The sequence below is a fragment of the Corvus cornix genome, chromosome 18 (genome assembly GCF_000738735.6).
Source record: "Corvus cornix cornix isolate S_Up_H32 chromosome 18, ASM73873v5, whole genome shotgun sequence".
In the NCBI taxonomy this organism is placed as follows: Eukaryota; Metazoa; Chordata; class Aves; order Passeriformes; family Corvidae; genus Corvus; species Corvus cornix.
Window position 1 is genome coordinate 12,316,268 of NC_046347.1, and position 19,112 is coordinate 12,335,379.

At 50.4% G+C, this 19,112-nt stretch overlaps 2 protein-coding genes and 1 long non-coding RNA gene across 3 annotated transcripts; 1 reads left to right on the plus strand and 2 right to left on the minus strand.

Moving 5' to 3' along the window:
• Window positions 1–1,036: 1,036 nt before the first annotated feature.
• Window positions 1,037–5,999, minus strand: MYADML2 (myeloid associated differentiation marker like 2). The gene has a single exon (XM_010413379.4). The coding sequence runs from the start codon at window positions 3,241–3,243 to the stop codon at window positions 2,338–2,340; it is 906 nt and encodes a 301-aa protein (XP_010411681.1). The 5' UTR covers window positions 3,244–5,999; the 3' UTR covers window positions 1,037–2,337.
• A 98-nt stretch (window positions 6,000–6,097) lies between these two features.
• Window positions 6,098–13,037, minus strand: NOTUM (notum, palmitoleoyl-protein carboxylesterase). The gene is made up of 11 exons (XM_039562532.1): window positions 12,713–13,037; window positions 12,333–12,385; window positions 12,086–12,181; window positions 11,473–11,533; window positions 10,546–10,604; window positions 9,426–9,528; window positions 8,457–8,648; window positions 8,021–8,121; window positions 7,775–7,922; window positions 7,475–7,522; window positions 6,098–7,364 (listed from the first exon to the last, which is right to left on the minus strand). Exons 1-11 carry the CDS (start codon window positions 13,027–13,029, stop codon window positions 7,058–7,060), a joined length of 1,485 nt encoding a protein of 494 aa, XP_039418466.1. The 5' UTR covers window positions 13,030–13,037; the 3' UTR covers window positions 6,098–7,057.
• Window positions 13,038–13,721: 684 nt separating this feature from the next.
• On the plus strand, window positions 13,722–18,236 carry LOC109143214. The gene is made up of 2 exons (XR_002043223.2): window positions 13,722–14,407; window positions 17,152–18,236. It is a non-coding gene; the product is annotated as an uncharacterized LOC109143214 (long non-coding RNA).
• Window positions 18,237–19,112: the final 876 nt, after the last annotated feature.

Sequence of the window (19,112 nt, forward strand, 5' to 3'; positions counted from 1 at the left end):
GTGGCAGATTTTACCATGTTTCTGCTCTTGCTCCTACTTGGTGCAAAATCTTCCCAGCAGGAAGCCAGCAGTGCCTGGCTCAGCCATATGCTATCAGCCAAGGAGCTTTCCAACAGCTGCCACTGCCTGAGTGACTGGCAGTGTCATCCTGGGGGACAAGCACCCCCGTGCTTGTGTGCTCCTGCCTCTGCTGACCCCCTTCCCCAGTCCTCCCAGCCTCCCAGAGCCACACCAGAGCCTGCAGGAAGGACTTTCCTCACGCCATGTTCCTGAGCTCGTTGGATTGAATTTTATAACAAAAGCCATGGTGCTTCACAGGCACCTGTTTGGTTTTAGTGATCTGTAATAACAACAAAAAAGTAATTTTCAAGTGTGACACAGCTTAATTTATCCACATTGGTGGGTTTAAGAGGAATACATCATAAATGCTCAAGGTCCCTTTGTATGCAGTGGCTCTTTGTAAATTGACTCCTCCAACAAAAGTTGATTTCCTTTTCCAAGTCAGCATTTTGTACTTGTACAACCCGTAATTTGTTTGGGTGGCAAGAAATAAAGCTCCTGGTTTATATTGATGGCGGGATAGCCTTGGGTCTTGCCCTACCAGCCTCCTGTTGGACCACATCTTCCAGATTTCCTGCCCTTCACTGGAACTCGCAGAAGAGAAAACCCCCTTGGAAGGCTGTTCCTTTGTGCTGGATCCCAATTCTTGTCCCATTTCCTGGCTAATGCTCCCCACTGCTAAGGGCTGGTCCTTGCTCAGAATTATTCAACATAATCTGTCCCAACAAGTTTTCCCTTTGGTTTTCAAACCCCACACAAAGCACTGATGAAAAGTAAGATTCCTTCCTTATTCCTGAGTCATTCTGTTGCAAAGAATCCACTCAGATGTCTTGCTGTCTTGTGTCTGTACTTTTTTGGGTCTGTGTTCAGGCTTTGTACATCAAAATAAAGTGAGCTCTGCTTTCATGCAGAAAGGGCTGCGTCTGCTGCAATGAAAGTGTGGAGAGGAGGGTGACAGCACACACATCTCAGGAGATGTAAGCGTACATCTGCCATTCAGCTTTATTTTATTTTGGATAAAAAATAAATCTTGATTCTGACAGGCAGCTACTGGAGATTTTAATCAAAGTACTCAAGTCTGCATGAGCTGCACAAGCACTTGGACACTCTGGCTTCTCCCTGGAACAAATGAAGATTTCTATGGAGCCTGAAATCTGAGCTGAGAAGTGTGGAACTTCAAAGTGGATGTTTAGTCAGGGATGCGTCTGAGACATTCGGCTACTTGGTGATGCAGAGTGCTCAGGAATCCTGCGCCTGAGCTGCTCTGGGGTACTGTGTGCAAGTTCTGTCATGTCCCGTCTTGTCGATGCCCCCTCCCTGCCTGGTTTGGTCTCTTGTGCAGCACCGTGAGATCAATTAGTCTCTGCCTTCCCTTTCACACTCCCTCAGAACTTATCTTCAAGCCTCCAGAAAAAAACCCTTGACACCAGTGTAAAGAAATGGTGGCCCATTAATCAAGACAGAGCATGTGCCAAGCTACTTTCTGTGCTGCTCAAGTGAGGATGGCAGGTCACACACAGTCACTTTGCAGGTTGGCTCTGCTCTGCAACCTGATTCTCAGCAGTAGAGCCCCAACTTTACAAATTTTCATTTCTGTAGTGACTCAGTTTTTGCTAAATAGGAATATCCTAGGCCTCCTCCAAGGTGTACACTTGAGGATATTCCTTTTCCGTGCTAGACAGCAAAGGAGATGAAGGGGAAAGACTGGTAACCTTCAAAATACTGTTATGGCTATGATGTTCTTCTCAGAAACACCCAGACCGAACTGCCCACACTTGCAGGCATTCCACATCTCACCACACAGCCCAAAGTAACCCAAACTCCGAGGGATTGATTTTCATCTTCTGGTGTTCCTTCATGCAGCTTTTAACTTTTCCACTTCCTGAGTAGTCACTTGGTTACCATTAAGCACTGGTTAACAGTTTCAAAATCCTTGGTGCCTTTCCTAATATTTGGCTCAATAACCTGCTAGCCAGCAGCCTCACTGCTGTGGCTACAAGCATTCCTGCTGTCTGCAGATGCATGTAGAGCTGTGTCATTCCTTTGTGCTGGCACCAGGAAGGAAGGTGAAGCAGAACCATGGGGGAGTTGGGCTGTGCTTTGCATCGGCTGCAGCCCACCTGCTCCAGGTCATTAATTTTTTAGTGTAGTCAGTCCTCACCTTGATGTTGGTGCTGTGCGCATGCCTGCCCAGCATCTCCCTGCCCCTTGCCCCATCCCTCTGCATCTTCAGTGGTTCACAGCACTGGGATGCCTCCACAGAGGCCAACCCACAATTCAGAGGTGTGAGACAAAGCGGATGCGCTGGGAGTATGCCAGGTCCAAGACATAGAGCAGCAGGTTGACATAGGTGAAGATGGCAATCACCAGCTGGCTGTCCCAGGGGCACTTCCCCTTGGCGCAGAGGCCAGGGCGTCGTGGGGAGCCATACTTGCTGTCAAAGCAGAACACTGGCCAGATGACCGCAGCACTCATGTAGAGCAGCACAGCCCCAAAGGTGTAGATGACCACAGAACGCTCAAAAGGGAACCACAGCAAGGCAGTCTTACCTGTGACACTGAAGGCCACTACCACCACTGTCACCACAAAGCAAAAGCTGTAGACAGCCACACACCACTGTGTCGCCACATATTTACCATATTGGCTGTCGTTCACCAGTGCCCCAAAGATGATGCAGGCCACAAAGGCCTGAACGATTTTCAAGAGCCCAGAGATAGTAGCCATGTAGCTGGTGACTTGTCCTGGTTTTGCCCTGGTTAAGAACACCTCAGTGGCATACGCGACAAACAGAAGGCCCGCAAAGACGCTGGCTGCAATGCGGAAATCTCTCACCTCACAGCCGATGGGGTAACAGCCCACCTGGACGAAGTAGAGCGGGTAGATCACTGCAGCTGTGATGGACATGAGTGTGGCAAGCATGGCAAAAGCAGCAGTAAAGTTTCCCCAGGAGAGACTCAGGCAGCTGTGCAGGTGTGTGAACTCACAGGTGATGATGAACACAGTGATGGCAAAGCAGAAGGTCCAGACAAACATGCAGAAGGTGCCATATGCGGCACTGAACCCCCCTTGGTGGGCAACCAGGCTGAATGTGGTACATCCGAAGGTCATCTGCAGCAATCGAGCTATTCCTACAGGGGAAGTCACAGCAGCTGTGTTCAGATATGGCCCTCCCGTGCTCTCCATTATCTTTCCGGTCCAGCAGACAATGCACTCAATGCCTTCTCAAATGTCCTTTCTGGCTCTTGCACCTTTGCCCTGAGGCACACCTGGTCCCAGCTCAGTGGAGTGGCAGCTCAAATCTCGCTGGTCTCTGCCGGCATCAGTGGGAGCTGCCTCTGACGCTGCATCTCTGGCAGCTCTCTGCACAGACCTGCGGCTGCAGGGAGGTGACTGGCTGGCTCTGCCCACTGGCTGTAAGCTCAGGGTGCTGCTGTTCGCTCTCTGCTTCCTCAGGTCTGAAACCTGCCTCTGTGCTGTCCTTTGGCTGTCTCCTTTCCCGTAGGATGGTGCTTTCCCTGGAGGCTGACATTTACTCCATTTTCGCTCCGCAGCTGTAGCTTTATGCTGCACCGTTCACAGGAACCTGGAGTATAAATAGGGGTTTTATTAATAGTTCTGGAATGAGTCCTGCCCCCACTCAGCTGTTGGGAGCGGGTGTTATTTAACACTGAAGCTGCGAGCTCCATCAAAGGCTCTTGATTATCCTTCTGCTGTTCTTTTAGAAACTCTGGGGTCACTGGAATGCTGCCGTTCTCCACACAACCCCCTGTGCTGAGGGGAGGTGGCTGGCTGTGGCAGTGGGCTGTGATATGGCCGTGCTGCAGGAACAAGAGCTCAGTTCTGCAGACCCAAGAGCCCCTGAGAGGGGGCACAAGCCCAAAGGCAGCACAAACCCTATAAAAGAAAGGATTTAGGCCAGAGGCTGAATAAAAGCTGACTCACTTTGCTGCAGTTGATCTGGAGCAGTGATACATTTACCTGCTGTACTTTGTGTGACAGCTTGTGGCTGTGAAGGTTTACAGCACCCGTCCTCAACATTTCCTTAAACTCTTCCCTGTCTCTCTTTTAAATTTATGTGGAAATCAGTTTTTCTTGTATCTCTGAATGCAACAACCAAATACAATTGTTTTTTAAAAAATTGCTTTGATATTCTTAGCTCTGTTTTGGAACACAGATTTCAATAAATAGTGTCAAACCCTCCCTCCTGTGAGATCAAAGCTTTCACAATGAGCCATTCCTGGTATACAGTGCTCCCCAGACTTCACCTCTCCCCACAAGTGTCTTAATTCTATCTCCAAAAGGCCCAGACAAAATTGCTGATGTAGTTTCAGAATGGGACTGGGTGAATGTTTCCACCACAACATAGTAGAAAAATTCCTCCCTTACCCCACAAGCAGCATTGCTGACTCCTCACCTGCAGTGCTCATCCCAGTTTGGAAGCAGAAAAAATTACTGATGGAATGGCTCACATGAGGACAGTACAAATTTTTGGCTGTAAGATAAAACGATAAAACGTGCCTACCTTCAGCTTTGTCACCATCTTGTAACCTCAGTGTCTCTTTCATTCATCTCAAGTACTTTCCATTTTCCTTAGAAAGGCCTCTGGTGCTAAAAGTACAAAAGCCTGCATTCATTTGGGGTGGAAGTTGCACAATTAACATCACAATAACCAGGAAATGCAGCAGGACAGCTGAGGAACTCCAGGTGAACAGGTTCTCATCCTGAAATCTTGCCTTTCCTGACTCTCTATTAATCCTTCACTTCTAGCAGGCCTCATTGGCAGTGGGTCACTTTCTGTATTGTGGCACTTTCTGGTGCATCACTTCCCCTCTGCCCAGGGACCAGGAGAAAGCACAGGGACACCCCATGTCATGGCCTACCTGAGGACACATCACCCCATCAGTGACACCGGGGCTCAAGGCAGAGCTGGTCCTGCTGCTCAGCTTCTGCTTTCCCATGGGAAGTGGTGCCCCTCTGAAGAGCCCTCAGCACCAGTCAGTGCTGGCAGAGGGCAAAGGTCCCCAAAATCACACTGGCGGAGCAGTGCACCAGACAGACCACGGCCACTTTTCCCTCAGAAATAAAGAACCTCATCTAGTCAAAAGATCACAGAATACAAACACATGGCACTGAATTCTTCCAGTCTTGCGCTTTTGTCACTGGCTTCTGCACGGCAGAAAAGAGATGAAAAACATAATCAGGACAATACTACTTTTATATCCAAGTCATTAAAATATAGAGGATATCAGTAATTTCCGAACTGATCATAGGGAAACTGCACTGACATTTTCCTGTTCTTCAGTTTCACTGGGAGCACCAGTCATTTTCTCTGTAGTTTTTCTTTATCTTCAATCTGTGTTAATCCCATCATGCACAGGAAGACAGACGATTGTGGTGGTCTGTGTGTGGTCCTGCCCGAAAAGGAACCAAAGGGCTACAGTTTACTTACCCAAAACAAGGGATCTCACAAGCAGCACCACTGTTCTAACCTGGCAAGGTCTGTCTTGAAAGTACAGGGAATTTTTCTAAAATCAGGCCCAAACTCTCTGTGGCCTATATGCTGTGTAACCATGTACACAACTGCAGGCACACACAGTTGGTCCCAGGACCTCGTGCAGTAGGGATGTGCAGCTGTGCTCCTTGTGCAGGTCTCCCCACACCCCCACGCTGTGCTGCAGGGTGAAGCTCTGCTCCAGCCACCCACATGCTCCCACCCAAGGAACAGTCTCCTCTCCAGCCTCAGTTATGCATTCTCAATCCCTCCCTTGTTCTCCTCCCACTACTATCAAAGGGGATTCTCTCTGCTGAGGTGGGTGTGTTCCCAAGTGACTAGAAGAGAAATATGTTGGTGCTTGTCTTATGTTCTCTGCCTTTTCTGCTCCAAATGCTTCTGATGCTCTGATCAAACATTTCCCTCACTGGAAGAGAGGCCTTTGCAGCAAAACCAGATCTCCCTCCACCTTACAACGCAATGCCCTGGACAACCTGGGGAATCACAGGCAAGCCAAAAATGCTGTGAAAGTCTGCAAACATCAGGTGCTGGGTGAAAGTCTCTGTACTTAAACCTTATATTACAACCTCTTCATCAGAGAAACAATGACAAGGAACACTGCAATGGGAACACAGAAATCTAATGAATACAAAACGTCAACACCACCCTTAGCCCTCTCCCAGGCACAAGTGACCATCAGGATAACCCATTCAAATGAGCAGCATATACAACTTTACAAAGACATAGGTATAGTTCTCTGGTCAGCCCTTATAAATAGCATTTTACATATTAAAATAAATATGTCCACGTTGCCAAAGTACCAAGAGGTTTCTTCGTTATTAAAAAAAAATATGTTACAATATCATTTATATTTCTTGCTTAGTTTAAAAAAGTAATAAAAAAGTCATTTTATAAAATAATATGAATAAATTGAATACAAGAGTGTCCATCCCTAGCACATGTCCTGGGTCTGTATATTGTGACTCAGCATGAGATGCTAACCTCCAGGAAGTAATGTAATCATTTCTTCACTTCTAGTTGGACAGAAGAAATCCAGTGCTTGCTTTTTTCACCACTTGTAATGAGTCTATGATGTAAAATTCATGGCAAGGGAAGATGTCCCAGATCTGGGGAAGGTTCTCATTGCTGCTATTTATGGCTTTGCTTTGCTACTCCCTGTATCCGACTGCCTTGTGTAACACAGGAAGAGGATGTGACCGGCTGAAACTTAGCCCAGGAGTTTGGAGGGAACAAGTTCCAGCCAAACAGTGTAAGCAAGAAATTGCTGCTTGCCTGGTTTTTTGTTTTTTTTTCTTTTTGTTCTTGACACACCATAAGCGTGCAAGAGTGTGGGAGCATGTGAGTGCACAGGTGTGAGTGTGCATGGGTACGAGCATGCATCTGCCTGCAGAAACGTTAAGGAAGAAGATTAGAAAGTTTGGGAGAAGGGCTGAGAGTCTCTCTCTCCCCTCCTGATCTAATCTCTGCCCCTCTGATGAGCCCTCCCTAGTTACCACTGCTGAGCATCCCCAGGAGTTTACTGGGCTCCAGGCCCTGCTGCTGTGCCATCTTCTGAACATCGAAACCCATGTGCATGAGGAACTGGATCACATTCATCTCCTGCCCTGTGAACTGGTCCCTGATTGTGGGGCACGAGGGGTTGCAGTGAGGCCATGGACAGCTGTCAATCAGGTGAATTGGGCAGCCTTTCAGAGGAGCCTTCCCATTTTTGTTGCTCTCATGGAGGCTCCGATCCCAACAGTGCAGGGCACGGGGTAATGATGTCCCCTTCACCTGGATGTCAGTCCAGTGACTGAAAAGACAAACCGTACAGATCACATTAGAGGGGTCCGGCTGCCAGGACAGGTTCATTCCCAAGCTGCATCCCCGTTCACCTCTCACAGGATCTGCACAAGCACTTACTTGCGTGTGATGATCTCGTGGGACAAACAGGCAGGAGCAAAGCTCGCTCTAAAGGAAAAAACAGAAACGTGGATATGTCTTGAAGGACAAAGTAAATCCCGCTGAATCAAACCTTCCAGACTAGGGAGAGGGTAGAATTTTACACAAAAATGAAAAAGGCAAGATTCTTGATGTAGATGAACTAACAGTCACCAAATTTACAACACTCCTTTTTCAGCAGAGGTCTGAGAACACTAGGGCACTGGATAAGAATGTCTCTTAGAAACAAATGAGACAGGTTTTTCTCAATGAAACACTTACGTCACATCCTTCAAGGTGTTTCTCAGCTCTCTACCCAAATTCTGGATGTAGAGCCACTGCCCTTCCTGAACAGGCTGGCCAGTTAGGTGTACGTTGTCTACAGTAAGCTGGGCCTCATCGAAGAGCCACTGGACAACAAAGACTGGGCCTAGAAAGACAAGAATTTCAGAAAAGGGATTGCTCCAAGTTAGTTACAGATACAGAGGAAACCCTAAGTCCATTTGATCTCTCTCCTTTGGTACTTACATCGAAGAGTGGGGTAAATCTTATATCCAAAAAAGCAATTCCATTCCTCTCCCTCTTTAAACTGCAGTTTACAGCGTTCAGGAACAATGCCATTCCAGTATCTAGAAGACAAAGCAATAACAGAATGGGAGGCACAGGGCAATCCTAACAATGTATCCTCTCCATATCCTAGTTTCTGTTCGGATTAGAATTTCAACTGACAGAACAGCTCTCACAGCAGCACTGTCCCATCAACACATTTTAGGGCATCTACAACTGTACATGTTCTTTCGCACATCTAGACTTTCCATTATTGTCTTTTCCAATAAAATACTTGAAAAACCACTGATGTAGACAATACTCCTTAAGTATCAAAGTGAAGGAACACAGAGGAGGAGGAGATCTTTTCCACACTCTAACCTCTTAAAGTAGTGTACTTTAGAGCATCTGACTGTACCTTATTCCTCTTCTAATGGCTTCTGTTGGAGCACATGTTATGGTATCAATACAGTCGGTTCTGCGATACTGTTTGTTATCTAGGAACCATCCAGAGTCTGCCAAGCCTCGAACCTGAATCCCTTGATAACCCATCTCCTCCAGCTGCTCTGCCACTCGATCCACATTCAGGAGCACTCCTGTCCCTCCAGCACTGCAACAACAACATCAACACTGCATCAACACTGTAACACTGCTAGCAAGGTGTTACAGACCTTGCTAGCAGACAAACCTTCTTCAGCACTGACATGCTATAAAGACCTTCATCTACCCACAAAAGAGCTATCCAACCATTCACCACAAACTTGGTAGACACCACATTATTTCCTGGCTTTGCAAAACTCAGAAATAAAGCTAGTGCTGAGTAATAATCTGGTAGCTCAAAAGTAAAGTCCTGTTGTTACTCTCTTTCCTGGGAGATACATGTGCTCTGTATCATTTCCAAGGGGGTTGGCAGCTCAGAAACTAAAAGCATCTGAAGTGAGACAAATTCACTCCTTGCAACTTCTCTATTACGCTCCCATGTAATATACACTGAGTGTACCAGAGCTTTGTGCAACACAGGATGATCCAGAGCACCTGTGTGAGACAAGTTTGGTTTTTATTTTGGTGTCCTGAAACAATTCACAGGAGGTGTGTGTCTTATGATGTCGGCCAACAGGAACCAGCATTCTTGATGCACAGAAGAACGCAAAGCTTTGTTATCATTTTCTCAGTTTTCTCTTAAGTGGACCAGAAGCTGATGAAGTAATATTGTATCATCCTCTGTTGACCACTTACAGGAGAAAACTGACCGGAGATACAGGGTTTGCTGTGTTAGTGTTACTGTACTCCTAGAAGAAATGTTTCAGGAACTGCTGAGACCTCCTCCCTTAACAGCTTTCTGCTGTGGAAAGCTCTCTTCACCAAACGGAATCTTGTGGATACCTACCTGCTCCCCGCTAGCAGCAACACTTTCGCAGTGCTCAGACCTTTTCCCACCAGCTCCTTTATAACCTCCTGTATGATCAGTGCTCCCATGAAGGCATATTCATCTGGAAGACAGCTCAGTGTCAAAAAAATTCCTTCCTGTCCAGGCTCAGACTTTTACTTCCTCTCCAAAAATGTTTAAGAACCTTCCAAAGGGATTACGAATCTAAACTCAGGCTCATTTTATCCACCTATACCAAATACACCTAACAAGAGGTTCTCCCCCACCCCATACAAAATGTGCTGCCCTGAAAGAGAACAGAGTGAATCGAATACTCAATTACACAAGCACCTTCCTATGACAGTGCTTAGAAATGAGTAAACTTGGAAAAGGAAAACAAGAAGGAAGGTACTGGAGGAACACACATCTTCCTACCACCTGGAACCTCAGTTCCAACTTACTGCTTCCCTGTTTTCCCAATTCATCAAGCCAATTCAGAGAAGCAATGCTTCACAAGATGTTATGCATACACAGACACTGCTTCCTTGGCATCACCGTGGTTGCTGGTGTGTAACTGCTCCGAAGGAACAGCTCCAAGGAACTGGGATGAGGTGAAAAGGTCCCTTACTGTGACACCACCAGAATGACATCTGATGGTAATGCAGCATGTATTAAGATGAATTATGCTGTTTCCCAAAGAAACCTGCAGACAGCTTTAGCTTGACACATGATGGCTCCTGCCTAAGGCAAAACATCCTTCTGATAAAAGTCTGACACTAAATTCACAGTCCTGCCTCTCAGGTCAGCCATGCAAAAGTTACATGCAACAGTCCATGGTCCCTCAGCTACAGCAATTAATTTGCTGCGTGCTGGAACCTGGAGATTCATCTAAAAGGAATTTTGTTCCTCTAATCCTTACATACTGCATCAGTGTAACATCTCTGCAAGCAGTGGCTCTGAACTATGTCAAAACAGCCTGAGCTAAAGAGATCAGGATGTTTTATCTGGAAGTAGCTTGATATTCTTTCCTGCCCTTCAGCAAGAAAAAGCCTGTTTCTCGTCCACGTGGTTTCACAGAAGTCTGGCCACATCCTTTAATGTGTGATGTCTGGGGCAGCAACGGCCCATCAGCAACACTCACTTTTCTCAGACTTGGAAGAGGCACCACTCCAAACATCACTTGAGCAATATGGGATGAATCTGTAAGAGAGAGCTGTGTGAGTCCGGCTGTGCCTCTGACACGCACAACAGGGTGAGGATGGGGTCACCTAGCTGGAAGAAAATAAAATCCTGGGAAGGGGAAAAGGGAAGAGTTTCTGTCCAATTTGACAACTTACCTTCCTGCACACCAAGTGACAACTATAACTGTCTTGAATTTTCTCCTGAACACTGGTAGTTTTACTGAATTAAATCAATAAATAACGTGTCTTTTATCAATCTAATTGAAGCACTAAGCTCAGTGGATGGAACGATGAACCACGACTTTGCTCTCAGCTATTCTGCCAACACAGTGGATGCCCTGTCACAGGGCAACTCTCTGTGCTTCAGTTTTTCACATGGAAAATGAGAAGAATCTAGTCAGTGCAGTGTAAATGCTGACTGCAACCATTGGAGGTTTTTGCAGGAATTAACTTCTCATGTCTCTGTCTTGCAGAAGATAAATTAACATCCCTTCTGTGTAGATGCATATATAAACTAGTCTCTCTCATTTCTCTTCTTTGAACTAGGAGAGCTGCTCCACATTCTTCTCAAATTGTCAGATGCGTAACACACTATCAGCCCACCGCTCATGACGGATTCAGCACTGCAGCTGTTTGAGAAGGCTCTCTAAGGTATCCCCAGTTTTTCTCCATTAGATCACCCCAAAACTCCAAGGAGATTGAACTTAAGTTTCTCTGGACCTTGTCAGCCCTACATATTAGAGAGTTGAACTGCAGCAAATGAGGAAACACACAATTTCCTTTTCCAAGTATTAGTCTTAACTTGTCTCTGCAGCACTCTTGCTAGCCTAAAAGGCAGGAGATGCTGTTTAAGTATAAAGCTATTTCCCTCCGTTGTCCCTCCTTACACCATGTTTGCATTCCACCAGTGGGGATTTTCTTCTGGCTGAGAGGACAGGATTCCAGTTCCTGCAGATGGGCACAAAGAAACAAGAAACATACAGATGACAGTCTGTGATTTCAGAGGAATCGTGGGAGCCTCATGCAAGACCTCTGACCACACAGAAAACAAACATCCATGATGAAAAACATTGGCAAGGGAAGTGGAAGGAACATTTCTAAATTTGCCCTTAGGCAGATTTGACATTAAGAATTTGATTCGTGCTACAGATGAAGCCTGTCTAGAAGCTTCTTGTAGTACAGAAGAGACCTGTGATGCCTATTTAAGTACCTCCCCAGAATACAAATCCTAGCAGGTAAATTCCAATATACTCAATTAGATGATCTGTGTGAGTGACGGAGGTTTGGCTACCTAGGAGGCTGCAGCGTGAGAAGAGAGCGAAGAGAGCAGCACCCATTCCCGGCGATGCCTGTGCACCCAAACGCCTGCCCGTGCCCGCGGCACGGGATCTTCACGGGGCAGCAACCAGGCACCTTCCAGGGCGGTGGTGACAGCGGGCGCTACCTCAGCCCGGTCCCAGTCCCTCGGGGTTGCCCAACGGGGTGGAGGGGACGACTTACCCACGCGGGTCGCGGGCCACTCCCGGGAGCTCATCAGCCGCCGCATGGTGTCGTAGCGGGTGTCGCAGTTCTCCCTGTTGAAGCAGTACCACCCTCCTGGCGAGAGGACAGGGGTCAGCCGCCCCGAAGGGCCGGGGGCTCGCGGGCGAGGGACGGCGGCCCGCAGGGGCCGGGGCACCGAGGGCAGCCTCGGGTCGCCGCCCCGCTCGTGGCCGCCGTTGCGGAAGTCGGGGGCGCCGGCGCTCACCTTCCAGGAACAGCAGCCACCGCCGACTGCCTTTGGACTCCTTCAGGTAGTAGCTGCGGGCACAGACAAGGGGCAATGCCTAAGCGGGAGCCGGGCCCGGCCGCAAGGCTCTGGAGCCAGTCGGGCCGGGGCGCCGGGACCACGCCGAGGCGACGGGCGGCGGGCAGGGGCGGCGGCTCTGGCGGCGGCGCCGCTCGCGTCCGCCCGGGGAAACGCCGGGGCCGCCGCCCGGGAGGCGCTCGCTGCACCTGTCGCCGCCGGTGCCACGCGCCGCCGCGCGGTGGCGCCGCAGCCCTCGGGCCGGGGCCGCGGGGAACGGCGGCGGCCGCGCGGGGCAGCCCCGGGGCGCCTGGAGGGGCCGGCGCGGCGCGGGGACTCACCCGGCCGGGCTGCCGTCGTTGCAGGTGACCGAGGCGTTGTGCAGGAGGTGCAGGCGCAGGTCGTGCGGCAGTGCCTGGGCCGAGCAGGGGTACAGCGACTGCGCCAGGCTCTTGATCTGCGCCATGAAGCTGTCCATGTTGCCCTCCACGGCGGTGAAGTCCAGCGGGAAACTCTCGGCTGCCGCCGCCGCCGCCGCCGCCTCGCCGCGCTCGCGGACCGCCGGGCCTCGCCGCCGCCAGCCCTTCCTGCCCTCGCCGCCGGGCCCGGCGTGCAGCAGCCCCAACAGCAGCAGGAGGTGCACCGCTGCCGTGCCCATCGCCGCCCGCCGCCACCCGCCGCTCGCCGCGGCGGCAGCAGCCAGTCCCCGGCGGCGGGCAGCGCCGCCCGCGCTCCGCCGCGCCCCGCCGCGCCACCCGCGGGGACGGGGGTCGGCGGCGGGCGGAGAGGGTAGCGCCGGCGGCGCGGGCTCGGTGGCGCGGCTGCCGGCACAGGAGCCCGCCACCCGCTCCCAGGCGGCGAGCATGACAGAGGGGCACGGAGTGCGCGGGGAGCGCGCCGGGGGCGCCGCCAGCCCGGGCGCCGCGTGGGGCAGCAGCCGGCCAGCCCCCGCCCTGCCCTGCCCTCCGCCCCCTCGGAGCGAGGCGGAGGGAGCGGGGGGTCTGCGCCGCGCCACACCGGCACGGTGGGCCGCTCCGTCGGGGCGCGCCCCGCGCTCGACGGCGACGCCATCGCCGCCCCTGCCGGCGCCGGGGCCGCGGCGGTGGCGGCGGCGCCCGACAGCCTCGCCCGCAGGGCGGCGGGGGCCCGGGGCGGCCTCTCTCCGGGGCCGGGGGGGCGGTCGGGCCGCCCGAGCGCGAGGCTCCGCACGTGGCAGCCCCCGTGGCGGCGCCCCAGGCCCGCGCCGCGCCCCCCGTCCCGCCCCTCTCCCCCCACAGCCCCGACGGCAGCTCCTCCCCGGCTCCGCGTGGGCGGCACTGCCCGCCCCGCCCCGGGACGTGCCACCGCCGCTTCACCGGCGCAGCTCGGCGCCGCGCCGCCCGATCGCTCTTGTGCGGGATCCCCCACGCTGGCCGGGGATGGCCCGCGGTGCCGGACTCCGGCCTGGCCCTGGCCCCCAGAGCGCAGCGGGAAGCGGTCGTTTGGTCCCAGACATCGGCGTTCGGTCTGATTAGCTTCCGCGGCTGACCGGGGCCGGCGGCGGGTCGTCCCCGGCCGGAGGATGCTGCTGCCGGGAACAGGAGGGGACGTGGAGGCCCCGGGCGTGCCGGAGTCACGGCAGGCCGGAGGCGGGGGTTCCGGCCCCCTTGCTGCCCCCAGCCGCTGGCGCGGCTTTCCCGGGGGTCGAAGCCTCCGCGCCGTAGAGGCTTCGCCCTGTTGCTCTCGGCAGCTCGCGAGGTTTACCGCCGGCCGCTCTCCCACGGGGCCCGGACGTTTCCAGGAATTGCAAGAAAAATCCTGGAGAAAAAGCCGTGTTGTCACCAGAGTGCCGGTCATCTGAGAGAGGGGAAATTCCTTGGAAATGGCCTTATCGCAGACCTCGGAGTTAAAAACCGGGGAAAAACAGAGAAAATGCTACGCTTTGAATACTTCATTTAAATACGAAATAGGACAACTCACACTCCTCGACAGCCTTCCAGAAAGGAGCAGGAAGACTGTCTTAACTGGGAAGTATAATCTATCTGGGATCAGAAAAGGTGAAAAGAGTATAATCTTAAAATAGCACGTGGAAGGTTTTTTTGTCAAGCTGGAATTAGGGCTGTCCCACTGCTGCAACTACATTTTTTACCTTACTGTGTTTGGACTTTCTGAATGTAGACTCAGCTCTATGTTTCCTACACACGTAGCATGTGGTTTTGGTTTGCTTGCCATGTTGGGTTTTTTATCTTTCAGTTACTCTTACGTACTCTCAGTTCTTGCTCTGTTCTCACTCAGATTTTTACCTCCAAATGTTATATTTAAGTGCTAATACTGACAACAGTATCTTTGAAGCCAAGAAAAGCTACTCAATTGACTGTGCACCTCCTCAAGTGCACGATATGCACTCCCTGACAGGTTTTTGGTCCCAGCACATTTCTGCATCATTGTATCTTTCTGTACACTGGCCTAAACCTCCCTTCCTCACTGTCCGTGCCAGGTCCAAGCAATGGATCACTGAGACTAGTTACAACAAGTTAAGGAACTCATCAGTTGGCCTGAGCAGAGCTTCATCTGGAAACTGGCTCAGTTAGTGCAAAGTCTGAAGCAGAAAGTCCTCAGAGTGTTCCAGGATCCCTGGAAGATTTGGCATAAACAACTTCAGGACCTCATAGTCCACTAGGTATAGCAAGAAAACAGGAGGGGTAAGATTGCTGAACTCCATCCTTCACAGTAAAGCTGCCGTGCCTCCCATTGCCAGGCTTGCATTCCTCCTGGTGTCCCTGCTCTTTCTCTCCATGGAGGGCTGAGTTCCTGCACTCTGTAATGCCTTGCTTGGTAACCAGCTGGCTGCAATAAGGGGCAACCAATTCTGATGCACCAGGGAGGAACCTTATGGCAGAGAGGAATGCATGTTAAAGTTGCAGATCTTTGTCCTAAGAAGTGAAGCAAAGAACTTTAAGTTTTGCCTGGCTTGGCTTTACTGAGCCCTCTTCAGCTTTCTGACCTCTGGTTCAGGTCACTCAGGGGAGGGTTCATTCAGAGCACTCCTACTACGCTTCCAAAGTCCAGTAAAATGTTGTATTACTTGTCATGGCCGAGCAAGGGGCTATGAGGAAGAATGTAAGGCTGTAGGTCTGGTATAACAGCCTTTCTAACTTCTAAACATTTAAATCTGGTACCGTTCAACTCCTTGACATACTGAACTTGAGTGAACATCGAAGTGACACAGATTTTGGAGAATTTTGTAATACTTCAGCATGAGAGGTTCACTGAGTTTTAATTTTTTGATAAGACCCTCCCTACATTGAATAGATTGGCCTCAGTACAAAAAGAAGCTCAGAGAAAGCTGAAAGAATTGGAGTCCTGCTCCAAGCACTGGAGATTTGGCATTTTTATTGGTAGGAACGAGGTATGTAGGAGGCAAGCAAGAGACTTGTAGTGATTGGAAATAATATTAAGGGAGATACAGTTTCCATTTAATACCTTTGAAAGTGAAATGTCCTGCATAATGTGCTCCACTATGTCCCAAGATATGTTCAGTATATTGGACTATCCTATACAAAAGCTTATGAGACAGTTCTGAATTCCCTCGTACCCTGCCAGGACTAAGGCGGTCCCAGCACTTGCCCTTTAGATGTTTCCCAAGGAAACCCAGGAACCAAGAGGGTTACACCTGGGTCCTGTGTAAGGACTCGTACCACAGGTATGGTTCCCCTTCACAGCCACCTCTCATTCCTTATTTGAGCCACTCTGCAGTCCTGGCTCAGACCAAGCTCCCTGGCTCATTGCTTGGGTCTTGTGTTGATCAGAAGTATGTGTGTGGTGTAAGTTACCCCATACAGCACCACTCACCGACAGAATCCTGCTTTTACACAGTCATGCTACTGCTGCCTCCTCTGACCCCGAGGCCAGGGGTTGTAAAGAACTCCAGGAGAGCAGCAGAGCCCTCTTAAAGCCTGCGTACAGATGTCGTGTGCTGAGTGATGCTCGGGTAGGAACCACCTCTTGAACATCCCCAGGACACTCTGTGGTCAGTGATGTTGCTACAGGCAGCAGGAAACACTCCAGAATCATTGTTACTGTGATAAGTGGCTTGTTCTGCATCATATTTTGGAGCTCATTACTACATATTTCTAGATGTTCACAGCTAATTTCCTATTAATTTTGAAAGAAGAAAGAAAAAAATAAAAGCAGGTGAGGTTTTGCTGCTTTATGAAGAAGCAAATATGAGTTATTCCCTGTATGCCTGTGACAATGCAGATGCAGACAGTGCCAGGGCTATGTATTGAATGCAAAGCACCAGCTGCCTGAAAAGTGGGATTAGGGAAGATCATTCTGCAGCATGTTCACTGTAATTACCAAAGAAATGCAATTTATGACAAATTTTTGGAGGATGTTTGGCTGGGGCTCACCTGGTAGATTTGCAGGAATCCTCCAGCCTGACAGGGCTCAGGACTTACTGCTTCAGACTTTGCACTAACTGACTAACTGACCGATTTCCAGATGAAGCTCTGGTCAGAGCAGAAATCTGATATAAAGGTGTTTTCAGCCATTCCCAAATGGTTACTCTTTCTTTGTGGCACTTTAATGGACTCCAGGTTGTAGTCACCTCCCCCTTTTCTCTCCTGATGCTTCTAATTTCAGATAAATGTTCGAGATTAGAAGTGGCTCTGGGTATGAAATGTGACCCTTCACCTCCGTGCAACTTTGTGATTATGCCATACCATTAACAACCAGAATCACTTCTAATCCCACAATTTGGAAATGTTCAGATCAAATTACATTGGTGTCTTTTTAACAGGAACAACGTTTCTTTAAGGGAAGTGTCACTTCCAGATGCAAAAAAGGAAACAGCTGCCTGCTTCAGACATCAAATAGGAGCTACACCCATCCAGAAATGAGACCAATTTTGGACTATGAAACTCAAAATGTGTCTTTCAAATTGGAATGGCTGCTCTGCCTGAGCAGGGGGATAGTCACTGCAGTTAACAAAGGCATCTTAATTGCTTCTTCTCCTCCAGAAAAAAGTATTAATTAGTGGAAGAATGGGATATCTTCATTATGTGTGAGATAGTTGCAGAGCTTTGGATCTCTCCCTATTTTAAAGACTAAGAAGTACTTGAATATCATAGATATTTGTTGCACCCTATTTTAGACAAAAGTGTGTCAGCTTTCAGAAAATCTTGCCCTTAAGTCCTTACACCTCTCCACGTATATTTACAGCAAAAGGAATTTGAAAAGGTTGGGAACTGTATATCCTGAACACTGTAGCTCTATAAATATGATGGCAATGATACTGCCCAATGGAATGAACAACACGTAAAGACATTTTAAAGCATTGTTTTAAACATTATTCACCTGGACATCCTTTATTACTATCTCTACATCTCACTGAACAGTTACGGTGTTGGGTGGACTTACGAATCCACATGCATAAGCAAGGGGATGTCTCTCCATCATTAAAATTCTCATTTTCATCCCTTCTCTCACGCTGCTGATATGGTAAACACAAGCAAGTGTAATCTTCTATGAAAGTGTCTTTCCTTGAAAGGATCTTTTTCCTTTTTAAGACAAGCAAACCAGACATTTTTGTGGGTGCTGGGGGTAGAAGTGGAGACTTAAGCTTAACATATAGGATAAATATAGAAGAAGTAGAGAAAAGAGAAAGTATCTGGCGTGTGGTTACAACTTAGGCTAAATAAATTCCAGTGGTTACTCAAACTAAAAGTTTTGGGGTTTGTTTTTTTTTTTGGTGGGTTGTTTTGTTTTGTTTTTATGATAGCAAACTAAACAGACTGTCATCGAATCTGAGAGCGCCTTTGATGCAGAGGCCGTGCTGAGACTGAAGAGGAAACCCATAAATGAAATAAAGTCTCTGGGAAATTGTGTGTTGTGAAATGTACGATAATTTCGGTTCCTTGGCTGCAGCCATCTCTCCTGACCAGCTGAGTTTGCAGCACTGACCGCGAGGTTCCAAGTCAACTTTTTTCTCTTTTTGCCAGAAGAAATGGCTTTCAGGGGCAGCAGGATGCTGTGCTTTGTCTGACCAACGGCGCCCCGATTGTGACACTGCCTGGACGCTCCTGAGGCACTGAGAAGGCGCCAGGATGCGCCCCGCTCCCCTGTGAAATGCGGGGTTCGCCAGGGCTGCTATTTGGCCCAGAAGAACCTTCCCAGTAACCGCAGGGATTTTCGGTATCACTGCTCAGGAGAGAGACAGGGATCCACCAGCCCAAGGGATTTCTGGCCACCAGCGCTGCCTGGGGATGCCCGGGCCGGCCGGCCCTCGGTTCGGGGTCCCCGCCTGCGCTGCCGGGCAGGATCCCGGTTCAACGAGAAAATGTTTTATTTCCCTGGAGGAGGTGACTGATGCCGACATCGGAAACCCAAGGGACAACACAAGCGCAGTCAGGCACAGCGGGACGCGTGACTGCTCCCCCTCCCGCTCCCCGCGGAGCTGCGAGACGACGGCGGCTCCGGAGCCGCCCCCACCCCGGCCCAGCGGGCAGGGCCGGGGGTCGCCCCCGCCCAGTGCCGGGGGAGCAGCCCGAGCCGCCCACCGTATGCCCTGTCCAAGGGCCGCTGCTGCCGCCAGCCCCCCCTCGCGCCCAGGAAACCGCACCCGCCGCGGGCGGACCGCTCCGCCCCGGCCTCAGAGCCGCCTGCCCGTCCCGCCGCGGGCCGGCTCCGCCAGGCCGGGACTCGCCCGCAACAGCTCGCTTCCGCAGCCGCCGGGCCGGGGCGGGCCCGCGGCAGGACGGC